General features: G+C 32.4%; 3 protein-coding genes across 3 annotated transcripts; 1 reads left to right on the top strand and 2 right to left on the bottom strand.

Moving 5' to 3' along the window:
- The first annotated feature begins 1,100 nt into the window (after positions 1-1,100).
- Positions 1,101-2,062, top strand: LOC106721548 (polyglutamine-binding protein 1). Its single transcript, XM_014516508.2, has one exon. It carries the CDS (start codon positions 1,158-1,160, stop codon positions 1,995-1,997), a length of 840 nt encoding a protein of 279 aa, XP_014371994.2. The 5' UTR covers positions 1,101-1,157; the 3' UTR covers positions 1,998-2,062.
- Positions 2,063-2,615: 553 nt separating this feature from the next.
- On the bottom strand, positions 2,616-5,583 carry LOC123721900 (uncharacterized phosphosugar isomerase aq_1546-like). Its single transcript, XM_045681994.1, has 4 exons — positions 5,572-5,583; positions 5,010-5,185; positions 3,521-3,711; positions 2,616-2,997 (listed from the first exon to the last, which is right to left on the bottom strand). The coding sequence occupies exons 1-4, from the start codon at positions 5,581-5,583 to the stop codon at positions 2,906-2,908; spliced, it is 471 nt and encodes a 156-aa protein (XP_045537950.1). The 3' UTR covers positions 2,616-2,905.
- A 369-nt stretch (positions 5,584-5,952) lies between these two features.
- On the bottom strand, positions 5,953-12,246 carry LOC106721687 (cystathionine beta-synthase). The gene is made up of 8 exons (XM_014516711.2): positions 12,066-12,246; positions 11,831-11,953; positions 11,647-11,753; positions 11,406-11,576; positions 11,036-11,217; positions 8,691-8,930; positions 6,505-6,637; positions 5,953-6,206 (listed from the first exon to the last, which is right to left on the bottom strand). Exons 2-8 carry the CDS (start codon positions 11,902-11,904, stop codon positions 5,968-5,970), a joined length of 1,146 nt encoding a protein of 381 aa, XP_014372197.2. The 5' UTR covers positions 11,905-11,953; positions 12,066-12,246; the 3' UTR covers positions 5,953-5,967.
- Positions 12,247-13,256: the final 1,010 nt, after the last annotated feature.

Genomic DNA, 13,256 nt, shown 5'->3' with positions numbered 1-13,256 from the left:
TAACCATACCAAAATTATACATACTAATTTTACACTTTTGTGGCGACACTTGTTTAAAATAGTAATTTGACTATACATTCTATAACACATTAGTATTAGAGACAAGTATGAATGCATTATAGTATATTTTATTACGAGACATTTATTTTGACAGTTGGGAAAGAGAACGCACGAGTTTGGAAAAGCTAGAGAAAAAGCACGAGTAAAAAAGTGATTTAATACAGTTGCTCAAAAAGTGTCGTATTGCAGGGACTAAGAGAGTTCGGAATGTGGGCTATTACATACTCTTGTTTTATATACTCATAACGAAATATACTACATATTTCGAACCTTCTTTTGATTTCGTCCTGTTGGTCACGTCTTTCCAGACGCTCTGATACATCACACTTGCACGCGAACTTCACATATATCAATTATCAACTAGTTCGTTCACTATTCGAGTCGCCGACAGTCGCCCAACATAGCTGAACTTACGAGCGTGGCGTGGCGCGTAATTAAAACAAAATGACAGCACGTCTCCAAGTTTCTAATTTAACGATTAACGGACTTTTATTAACGGAAGTTGAGTTTAACGGAAGTTAAAAAAGCGTTAACACTTTTTGAAGTTAACTTAAAAGTTAATCCGTTAAGCAAAATGTTAACTTCGTTAATTAACGATTAACGGATTAACGAGTTAATGCCCAGCTCTGGTTTTACATATATGCCAAATTTCATCAAAATAGCCGTTTTGGAGATAAACTAATATCAATCCATCTATCTAAACTAAACATTCGCATTTATAACATTAGTAGTATGATAGTACTCTAACATTTTTCTATCGTGGTAGAGGAAATTCGAGAAGCAGTACGCTTACCTTAATTCGTATAAAACAGGAAAGGATTCAAAAAAGAAAATGCTGAGGTTTGGATATAAATTGATTTTTCATTTTAAAAATATTCAAGGTCAATTTTTATCTAACGATAAAGATCGAATATTCTTTTTACTAGAAACATTTGTTTAATCTATATTCCACAGATAAATTAATAGTATTTTTTTTGACGACAACATTTAAAATTGTCAATGACAAACTATCAATGTCAAACAAACTAGGTAACTAGGTAGTTTTGTTATTGCTGGTTGTTATTTGTATATGATTAAAATTTAATAATTACAATAAAATGCCGTTGCCGCCTGCTTTAGCAGCCCGTCTTGCCAAAAGAGGCATTTTAAAAACTCCAATTGCTGATGCAGTCAATAATTCAGGTACAGTTCAAGCCAACGAAGAAATTATAGCTGAAGACTATGATAGTAAACCTGAGGACCACAATGCTAAAGAGCATTACTGGGAGGGTATAGAAGGTGTGAATGTAGATCCTATTAAAGGTCACCGCGGTTGTCCAAACAAAAGCAACATTTATCACGAATGTTCTAAATTTTGTGTGAAAACTTGGAAACAAGGTAAATTGGTACCAAATGAAAAATATTTGGAGAATAAAAAGAAAGCGTTAGAACTGTGGCCTCTTCCTCCTGGATGGGAAGAAGTGTACGATGAGGGTAGTGGCCAACATTACTTTTGGAATGTTCATAACAACCTTGTAAGTTGGTTACCCCCTGCTCATCCAAAGGCAGTTCCTACTGAGAGTGCTGCTCATCTACGAGAAGAAAGGGTCTTGAAGGAAGGTGACGAGAGTGATGACAGTAGTGAGGCATCCGATCAAGAGGTGCCACAACAACAGGTCAAGGAAAAGCGACATGAAAGACGAGAAAAGAGTAGAGATATGGTTCATCATAGGGACAAGAAGAGGCAACGGGTTAGAGATAATGATTTAGATCCAATGGATCCTGCTTCTTATTCTGATATACCTAGAGGAAATTGGACCTCTGGTTTGGACTCTCATGCAAAAACAGGAGTGGATACTACAGCATCAGGGTCATTATATCAAATGAGACCATATCCTGCACCTGGGGCTATATTGGCAGCAAATGCTAAAAAGCATTCACCACCATCATCTCCCTAGTCCGTAAGTTGTCTTCTGGCAAATGTATTGAATATTCTCAATAAACAATATTGATTTCTTTACCTCCAAATTGAATTTTACTTTGAATTAACACTTTAATAAAATCAGCTTTTTATAGATAAATCATTTTGTAGTACCATCAAATTGAGAGATAATTTGTCAGTACATTCAACATTTTGACTATTCTTTCATGAACAAAATGGAATCAGTCTTTTTATTACTTCAAACTAGCTGTCGCCCGCGATTACGTCCGCGCGGAATTAAAAAACAACGCAAAAGTCGCCTATGTGTTCTTCCAGACTATGTTCTATATGTGTGCCAAATTACATCAAGATCCATTAAGCCGTTCCAGAGATACCTTCAAATATCCATCTAAACATTCACATCTATATATCTCTTCTATATATATAAAAGAAAGTCGTGTTAGTTACAGTATAACTCAAGAACGGCTGAATCGATTTGACTGTGTGCATGCGATGCGATTATCTTGTGTGCATTTTTTTTATTCCGCGCGGACGGAGTCGCGGGTAAAAGCTAATTTATAATATTAGTAAGATTGATATAGATTTGAAAAGGATTAAATAATAAACATTAAATGTGAATACAGTTTTATTTATAATAATCAGTTTCATGTCATAAATGCCTAAGATAAAACCTTATAGATATGGTCCAAAAAATTCCCCCTTAAATGCTGTAAAACCATAATTTGTACAAATATTTACAAACAAACATTCAATTTGCCAAGGAAGTTATTTAATTTGTGACCTTGTATTTCACTTAGTTCTAAACATGCACATTTTTGTATACCAATTAGATACAGTACATTAACAATGGTTTATCAATACTGAATATAAATTATATTTGATAACATTTGAGTAGATGTGATTCATGTATGTTGCATAGTTGCATTATGAGCAGCTGAGGTTCAGGCTTTTGTCTGTGACGAGGCGCAGCAGATCATCTGATGTCAAGATTCCAATAGGTTTCTTTGTGGTGGAAACTAAAAAAAACATTGACATATGAAAACAGATCTTGGACAAATGCATTGTGTAGAAATTGATTTAAATTTTGAATTTCTTATCTTATCTATATATATAAAAGAAAGTTGTGTTAGTTACACCATTTTTAACTCAAGAACAGCTGAATCGATTTGACTGGAAATTGGTGGGCAGGTAGCTTAGAACCAGGAAACGGACATAGGATATTTTTTACCCCGTTTTCTTTTTTTTTTATTCCGCGCGGACGGAGTCGCGGGTAAAAGCTAGTTATTTATAAACATCTATTAAACCAGGGTAATCATATACTGTATTTGAAATCCCGGAGTTATAGTCTGTCTTGATTGGGATTCATTCACAACAAATGGCTGTAGTGACATGTAAAAATTAAGTAAGATGGCAAATCAAACATTTAAGTTAGTCAACTATAATATAAAATTTTCCAATGTGTCAAAATGTCATTAACTCAAAGCAACAACATTACATTTGTTTCACTATAGTTATTTAAAAAGAGCAGTTAAATATTACCAGATTCAACGATGACGACGAAGGGGGCGATGTCCAGCATCCGCGATACGAAGCCAAGCGCTGGCGCCTGCGTCACATCCGCTGAGTAGAACTTCTTCTGAGTGAACTTGCTCAGCTCATCCGACATGGTGCCAAAAAGGTTGGTCAACCGCCGGCGCGCGTAGTCCGCCGTCACCACGCCGATTAGCGCTCTGAAATAAATGTTAATATTTTATGGTGCCGCTATATACTGCAAAGCACATCGTGTAAAACGTCTTCAATGCCTTCTTTATTCCAACTGAACGTAATATATCTTGTAAGTAATAGAATGTTGCGATTACTCATAATAAGGAACCATTAGTCACGAGAATTAAGGGAATGAGGCGGACTCGGTTGACATAATTTGGGTAGTCCGAAAATCTGGTCAGGGATGCCATTCGTACGATAATCTCAAGACTTTTTGTTTGTGATATTTCAACGGCATTTGCATCTTTGTAGATGTTTATCTTTTTTGACATCATAAAAAAATTTAAACATTTAAATTCACCTCATGATCCGAAGTATCCTAAGCAAAAGCCTTCATTATTTGTCATTTGTTGTTCTTGAGGACCGATAAGTAAGAGGGTAATTACGTAAACGTACAAAGCTAGAAAGAAAATCAATACAATCATTTCATTGTCAATCACATTTGGACAATGAAATAAAATAGATTTTCTTTTGAATATGATGATTTAAATTTTTTACATTTTATAGAAGTCACTGAAAATTTGATATTGAATTGACATTGACAGATACCAATGATAATAAATATTTTATCTCAAATAAATAATAAGAAAAAATTGTGTTTCTGAAAATTTTTAAGGGGATGAGTAGTTTTCTGCGGGAATTTTGTATAATAATATTTTATTTCATTTATTTGGTCAAAGTTGGTTTTTTTTTCTGGCGTCCGCTTAGATTACGTTATGACTTTAAAGATACGCAGTAATATTAAAGAAATAATAAATGAAATTCCACACTATCGGTGTTATTGCGAGATATTACCATTTGGTTAACACAATAACACATAAAAGTAGAGTCGGAACGTAAACATTTCCATTGCATGACGTTCAATGGCGGAAAAAACAATAAAATGTAAATTTTTGCCAACAATGTCAATTTTTTTTATCAATAAACATTTTTCCACAAAATGATTGGCTTCAGAATTAACATTTAATTAAGCGTTGCTTTATTTTTTTATTCAGATCTGCAGGTGCGATGCCAATCTTTAAGTAAGAGAGAAACGTTCGCTTCTCGAAGGACTTTAAAACCCACGACGAAGCTGTACGAAGCAGGTAATTCCCAAATTATTAACAAATTAGGCAACTTTTTTCTATCCGCCAAAGTACCTTCAATATTAGTCCAGCCGTTTCGGAACAAAATATAAAAAAAATGGTTTAATGATGAGCGAAATATGTTTTTTTTTTTTTTTCGATATTACATATAGCCGCTTTAATTGTATTAAATAACTTACCCCTGTTCATCCACGACGGCTAACGCGGGCGCGGCGGAGGTCTTGAGAGTGGCGAGTGCTTCTACTGTGGGCGTGTCGTGCGGGATCACGGTGATCGGTTGAATTAGACTTTTAGTCACTACAGCGTTCCACCATCTGTTGACAACAAGTATATCTCTAATTACTTGTATTTTGCTCTATAATCTGATAATTTACCCGCCAAATACAAACATATTATTTCTAATACAACTTCCTAGTGCCTGAAGTACTTGCTTAGTGCTTAGAGCTTAGCTTACTACTCTTAGCGAGTGCAATCTCTAAGCATAATTAATTCAGTGAACATAATTCTAAAAGATGAAAAACAAATATCTTTTTGAAGTTTATAGCACTGAAAAGATAATATAAATTAATATCTTAACAATAATATTATAGATTATTTAAACGAATGGTTAATCTTATGAAAATCTAAATATAGATAAAAAAAGCCAAATGTCAACATTAATGAGGTATAAACAATGTGTAAGATGAAACAATTTGGCGATATATCAATCAAGGAGTCATATATTTTATTTTCTTATATTACTGATATCGCCATATGTCAACAGGTTAAATGCATTAATAAAACTTATTGAAGGTTGTTTATGAAAATAATAAATCTAGATTACTATAATTTGTTAGCATGTAGTTCTCAAAGGAGTTTAGGTAAGATTTTTACAAAGCCTTCTAGATTTTTTTGGCATGAAATGGAAGAGATCTGTTCTTTTAAATACTCCAAGTCCATACAATATCCATTTATCGCTGTAAATGTATAAGCCATTGCCTGGAAAATTCAAACGCGCCTGATAAAATTCTTGAGAGTTAATTCTATTTTTATTATAAGTCTGAATCTTCATCACCACCATAACCGTCAACTCAAAAATGGCGCTAATCACATAGGCACAAAATACCACAACTTTTAACCTGTCCATGTATGTATAGGCTACACAATTAAGCTACAGTTGATTGTATATGAGCCTTTATAACTTAAACAGACTACATACGGCAGTTCATCATGCTTGATGACGGGCTTGAAGCCACGGACCTCCATCCACTGGTCGGAGATGAATTTGGTCATGTAGTTGCGTATGTTGTCGGGCAGGATGACCACGCACTTCTGACCCGCCTTCAGCGACTTGGCCGCCTGCGTCGCCGCCCACATTATAGCACCACTGCTGCCGCCTTAAATTAAAACATTACTTTTGTTACAACATAAAAATTTTGTTAATTTAAAAGTCGTACGTGTAGATACAAGGAAATGGGAAGAAACCCTAGAAGTCTTTCTTTGAGATTTGGGGTATCCATTACATTAAAACCACAGACAAAAAATTCAAAGTTGAAATCTATGGCTTGTAGGATATATTTTGTGCCAAAGTTTCTTAGGCATTGCGTAGATTACTATTAAATTAACCATCGACTATAAGTTTTGTGTTACAACTCAGTTTAAGTCAGCAATTTCAAGAGGCCCTGTAAAACTTACCACAAAGTAGTCCCTCTTCCTTTATCAGCCGTCGAGACATGGCTAGTGATTCCTTGTCTTCCGTTTTTATCCATTTATCTATTACCTTCCTGTCTAGTACCTTTGGCAGGAAATCATAACCGATGCCTTCAACCTTTCAACAAAACAAATATGGGATTTATTTTATTTTATAATAACATCGAAAGACGAAAAATTTTGAATTTGTCTCGTTGTATTTCTAAATTAAGAATTATAATTATTTTTAACATACAACTAATAATTAAATTGTTTATACTTTTGTGAAATATCATTATATTACAACTAAATAAAAATGGCTACACTCACGTAAACTTAATCCGGTGATGGGTACCCATTATTGTGACTGGGATTAGTATTATTTCGTTATATAATAATTATTTGGTAATATAATAAATTATAAAATATAAGCGATAACGATTCAAGAAATCTGTAAATTATTACATTTAGAGATACATTGATTGCAGTATCGTAACATGTTTATCGAAACAGCGTCATGTATCACGTAACATATTTGTCATACGGTTATTTCTCAGTTATCATATGGCAGCGATAGAGGACAGAAATACGCAATTATTACGTATATTTAGTGCGAGAAATAAATAAGAGACGACCTACACTGACATTAGATTACAAGTTCTTAGTGAAGGCAAAAAATTTATTAAGTTTTTAAGCTGTCAATATTTATTTACTAACACCTGAACGAGATAGAGAGAAATGAAACTTATTTACTCTCACTCCTAGTGTCAATTATTTTTAACGTCCAGGGCCAGATTCAGGATTATAATTTAGGAGGTGTTTACCTAATTCCGAATTGTTGCTTAGGTATATTTTTTATTATTTACATACGACATATCATCGTTCATGATTCAATTTTCTTAGAAGCCATTGGAACAATATTATTGATGCTCTAATCAAAGAAGCTAATCGATGAATTTATAAAATCACGATTATCAAATATACAAAACTGATTAACTGAATTGTGACGTACTTCCTTTGTACGTTATGCCAGTTGCACGTTTTATCGTGATTTAAAATCAATATTCGATACAAACGAAAGGAGAGGATTAAATTGATAATATGGCGCTAATATATACAAAATTATAACGAAGGACATTACGTAACAGAATGTGATAAAACCTCAACAAATAGAAACATACGTGACCCAATTTAAACCGAAAGAAACTGGTTTAAACGAGTATCGGACCAGGAAGATATTGTACAGGCGTTGAAATTTCCGTAATAATAAGTTTATCTTTTTTTATTTTGTTTACGAAATTGTTAACATTAAGATTTATTAGTTGTTACAAAAGAAAAATTCTTAGTCAAAATAAAAGTGAACTAATAATACATTATTTAGAAGAAATTTACGATCCCAGATTTGATTACTTTCCTTTATCTTATGAAATTTGTAAAAGGTTATGACTTCATAGTTTTCTTGGAGAAATTAATTTTTTAAGTAAAAATTTTAAAATACTCCAACTTACATCGAATGTACTTTTACTTATCAGAAATGAACAATTTGTTGTTTAAATTGAAAGTATTCAATTGGTCAAGTAAATCAAAAATGTCAATAAACATAGAGGCTTTGTAAAATTTATCAGATATTAAAGTATACAATCTATAAGAGCAATATTTGCTAACAAAATATAGTGAAAGTTTATCATTTACTTAGTACTTCTAAATGTGCAATGATGAGATAAAGGCAAATATTGATCTAGCTATTGATTTCAAATAGAATTGTTTTCGACGTGTAAATTTACGTATATAACATTTTATAGAAGACTAGTTGTCGCCCGCGACTCCGTCCGCGCGCAGTAAAAAAAAACTAAATGGGGGGGGGTTATAAAAAATAGATGGCCGATTCTCAGATCTACTCAATATGCTCACAAAATTTCATGAGAATTGGTGTAGATGTAGATTATACAAGTAGCCTATGAGTTCTTCCAGACTTGGAAGAACTCATAGGCTACTTATTTTTTTTTGATTTCGCGCGAACGGAGTCGCGGGCGATAGCTAGTGTAAAATAAATCCACAAAATTACAAAATTTCGCACACAAATAAGAAATGTAATGACTATCTGGTATGGAATTTGTCATTTAAATGTTTACAAAATAGAGGCGTTAATTTGGAATGGCATAAAAAATATATTTTGTGGAAAAATAACTTACTTCATACATGCCAACATCACTGTCGTTGAGTTCCTCAGGTTCAGCGAGTATTGAGCCGAGGGGGTCAACACCAACTATGACACACTTGGGGCATCGCTCTTTGATCTTGTGTCCGATGCCAGACACGGTGCCGCACGTGCCCGCTCCTATCACCACCATGTCCACGTCGTCGTCCAGTGACCACAGAATCTCCTCAGCGGTACCATCGTAATGCGCCAACGGATTGCAAGCATTATTGTACTGTTGGTGAATATCTTGAATAAATATTAACGTAATGTGGGAGCGCCGGCGGTTCAAGGGTTAAGCACTTGTATCTATCGGTCTTGAGTTCGATCCCCGCCAATTTGTTTTTCGATTTTCAAATGAATAAAATAAAATCTAAAAGTTCGACTGATTTTCAATGGAAAGAATAACGATCGACATTACATACCTAGGAAAAACATAATTCTTCTGTCAATCAGCCATTAATAGGGAAATAAAATAAGCTTTATAAGATAAACACATTATAATGTGTCCTTGATTTGGATAAACAACAAGATATTGTAATGTAATCGTTTGGTCGCAGGGTCGTCACTATGAGTGGCGTGTTTACAATAAAAAAAAAGATATATTAATTATAAAGAAACATAGTGTGGTCAATTTAACATTGAAATTCTTGGATACAGTAAAAGTAGGTTAAATTCTATTTCTGTTACAAACGAATGCTATCGGTATCTAATGGGATTTTTAATGGTTATGAAGGAAAATTATATGTTCGTATTTCAAGTTATTTTTTAAAATCTTATTTACTAATTTATAAGAGTAGTAGTAGTACGAACGAAAAATATCCAGCGGAAATACCGAACAAAAAAGACAACATGACGAAATATACAGGAAAAGTTAACAAAACATGACAGTTACGTAGTAAACAAACGTAGTCATTATTGCATTATACTTAGCAGTTTTATGTTCCAAGTTCTAATAACTAAGTACTTTTCATTAATATATTCCCTACAGATCGTATTAAAATGGTGCTACTTTTTGTAAATAAATCTGTTAATTCTTTAATAAAGACTAGCTTTTACCCGCGACTCCGTCCGCGCGGAATAAAAAAAAAAAAAAACGGGGTAAAAATTATCCTATGTCCTATTCCTGGTTCTAAGCTACCTGCTCACCAATTTTCAGTCAAATCGATTCAGCCGTTCTTGAGTTATAAATGGTGTAACTAACACAACTTTCTTTTATATATATAGATGTATGAGAAATCATAAAATCTTTTGAGATGTATACAACAATGTAATAATAGATCAACGGATGTTATAGCCTCATTTAAATGCGTGAAGGTCAAATGATCGTGTAACAAGAATGTCTATGGTATTGCACAATACACAAAGGAATAAATAAACAATTATATACATGCATAATAAAATTATACTCTTATAGAATGCAATGCAACCTCCACATATCTTTTGCACTCTTGTTTATACAGTAAGCAACAAAGTTTTTCTATGTTCAATGGTGTTGCCATATTTTATTTAAACTTTATTGTGTTATTTTTATGGCGTTATTGGATTGATTTGTAACAATTTTTCTACCATGTCTTTGGATGTCAATTAACAGGGTTATGTGAGACTATGTAATTTGCTGACCTGTGGTGTCCCTTTTCGTCCATCGCCCTGGGCTGTCGCCCAAACGCGCCTTACCCTAATATGGGCAGTGGGACTGAGGTCTTGTGTTATTGTGGTTGAGTTATGATTTTTTTATAAATACTTATTAAGGAAAATACTTTGTTTTTGCATACGTTTTTTTAAAGAAAAATTTGCTGTGACTTGTTGACCTACATTTAGTGCATGTTTGTTGATAACATCTGTTTTTGCACACTAGGAATAAAATGTAATAACAATAAAACTGGGCAAAATAATATAACGTTTATATTCGTGATATACGAAATTTAGTAGAAATATCAAGAATGTTTATTGAATTTATTTAATAACTTTTATCAGCCATTTCATATTATGATAGGAAGATTATGAATATTGGCTTCTGACTTATTTATCTTAAAAATATATAAATGCACAACTAATCTTGCAACACTGATAATATTGGTTTCTGGGTAATTAGTGATTTTATATCTTTTTAGAAAGAGATAAACAAATAAGTTGATTTTATTTATTAAATTTCATTTACTAAAACCTTTATATAATTTCAAAACATATACTAAATGAATATATATTTAGAAATATGTTTCTTAATTTAGGACATTTATATTAGTGTTAATAATATTATCCTGATAAGACACCTTATATATGGCACTAGTCATGGAGTTGAGATTATTTTTTTCTTAAAAAAAATAATTAAAAATATACCTGATCCAGCATAACAGCATTTGGTATCTCCTTAGCAAGTCTTTTGGCCACCATGAGATTGCTGTCAGGGTCATGGGATGCAGCTTCAGTGGGTGTCCTGATGATCTCCGCCCCCAATGCTAGTAGAGTGTTTACTTTCTCATCTGACATTTTCTCTGGCAGAACTATGATACATCTGTATCCTGTTGATAAAAAAAATTATAACCACATTTCTCACAGAGTAAAAATGAACTTCAGCTAATTTAAGTCACTAATTTTTTTGGCAAAGAGACTCTTATATCTTTTTTTAATAATTAAAAAATTTAAATTTTTATTTCTTGTTTCAAATAATAGCAATAGTCAAAATATACAGGAAAAAATAAAAAATAACCTTTCACTGCTGCAGCTAAAGCTAAACCAATGCCAGTATTTCCTGAAGTTGGTTCAATGATCACAGATTTCCCTGGTACTAAAATACATTTTTCCTCAGCATCCAACACCATTCTATATGCAATTCTGTCCTTTATAGAACCACCTGGGTTCAAATATTCACATTTTGCATCTATGAAAAATTTAGAAAATTAGACGGGAAGAGATAATTTTCTATATTAGAAATATTTTTTATAACTTACACATGTCACATAATAATCCATCCTTTTTGGGTATTTTGTTTAATTTCACTAAAGGAGTGTTGCCGATTACATGGAGAATGTTGGGTTCTAATTTTTGATTTCTGTCCCTAAAATATAATTTTTTGTTTAAAAAAGTGTCCATTTATATTAGTGTGTTAAAAACAAAAAATACATTTATACTTACAATGCTTTAATAATGTGAGGCATATCCTTGAGATCGAAATATTCTGGACACCCATTTGTAGTTCCGTTGTGCATTTTAGGCGAAAAATTTTGTTATTTGTAATTGATTAGAATTTTTTTTAACCTAGAAGAAATTAAAAAAATATATTTAAAGTTATTAACACAAACTTTCTCTTAAAAAGAGGAAAACATTCAAAGTTAAAAACTTTTTGACCATCAAAAAATACAAAACTTACGTAGATCGCACGTTAATAGCACGTCAGCTATGAAAATACTGTAAAGTATTACTTTACGAACGTACGTCTTTATTACTCGACGTCTTATCACCGACTGATTATTTGTAAAGTTATTGCTCACGCCAATCTTACAGTATAAATTACATTACACAGCACAGCGTGCAAGTGCACAAAAGTAAGGTTAAGTTTAAGTCATATCTATGTCAAATGTCAATTAAATCAAATTTCAAAACAGATGGTTTCACAGATTGTTTATATACTCTTTGGGTTGTTATAAATATTTGCATAATCTGTGATATTTAAAAAAAGATTGTCTTAAAGTTTTTATTTCATATGCCTCAGTTAGGTTGTGAAATTTGATACTTTACAATACCACTATCACTATAGTCGAAATTTTTGATTAATTACATTTACTTGAAAAATATTACACTTTACATGTTTGGGTCACATTTTTGATTATTATTGTCCTTGTTAAAATATCTTCGTAATTTTATGGCTTAAGATACAAAGCTCTCAACCTAGCCTCATCGAGCTTACTGGTAAAACCTATATTTTTTGTTTTCACATGTTTGTAAAATGGTTGCCAAATCCTATTCCGGCATGGCTATGTTTAATAAGTATCGATAGTAAGTAACGTAAAAATGATCCTAAGGTAGCCTAACTTCTTCCGGGCATGAATTAGAATTGCCGGCTATATATACAGGTGCAAATTACCCTCATCGAGTATTCTGATGAAATTTTATTCCACATGACTATAAATATACAGAGTCCCGTAATGAATAAATAATCTTACAACCCCTAATTGTCTATTAAGAGCTCAGAAAAAAATAAACCAAAGACATAATTCAAGGGGGTCCGCAAAATATCAATAAAAAAAAACTTTTTACTTTATCGTACATTTACGTCCACCACACTCAACTTAATAAAATTTGTTACGTTTTTGGTGTCATATTAATCCTCAGATTACACTATTGTAAGTACTGCAAAAAAAGCTATCTACTCATTTTTTTTTTAATAACATTTCGTCGTCCGTGAAAGACAACATTAAAACAAATCTTTAGTTTGATATAATCATTTAGAATTTAAATACATAGATACTTTATATTTGTATATAGTACTATATACGTACTTTAAACAACTTTAAAAGATTACTAAACTAAATTTGATATGGATTATATCATTTATTTTGCG

The sequence above is a fragment of the Papilio machaon genome, chromosome 17 (assembly GCF_912999745.1).
Source record: "Papilio machaon chromosome 17, ilPapMach1.1, whole genome shotgun sequence".
In the NCBI taxonomy this organism is placed as follows: Eukaryota; Metazoa; Arthropoda; class Insecta; order Lepidoptera; family Papilionidae; genus Papilio; species Papilio machaon.
The sequence above is the reverse complement of the archived record's forward strand: the minus strand, read 5'-3'. Positions and strand labels throughout refer to the sequence as shown.

Coding starts and splice junctions, on each gene's coding strand:
- LOC123721900 (XM_045681994.1), bottom strand. Junction 3,712..5,009: donor GCCGTCGTGGATGAACAGGG/GTAAGTTATTTA, acceptor CATTTATTTCAG/AGCGCTAATCGGCGTGGTGA. Junction 2,998..3,520: donor CGTCGTCATCGTTGAATCTG/GTAATATTTAAC, acceptor TGTTTTTTTTAG/TTTCCACCACAAAGAAACCT.
- LOC106721548 (XM_014516508.2), top strand. CDS start 1,158: ATGCCGTTGCCGCCTGCTTTAGCAGCCCGTCTTGCCAAAAGAGGCATT.
- LOC106721687 (XM_014516711.2), bottom strand. CDS start 11,904: ATGCACAACGGAACTACAAATGGGTGTCCAGAATATTTCGATCTCAAG. Junction 6,638..8,690: donor GTGATGTTGGCATGTATGAA/GTAAGTTATTTT, acceptor TTTTGTTGAAAG/GTTGAAGGCATCGGTTATGA. Junction 6,207..6,504: donor GGAAGAGGGACTACTTTGTG/GTAAGTTTTACA, acceptor TTTTAATTTAAG/GCGGCAGCAGTGGTGCTATA.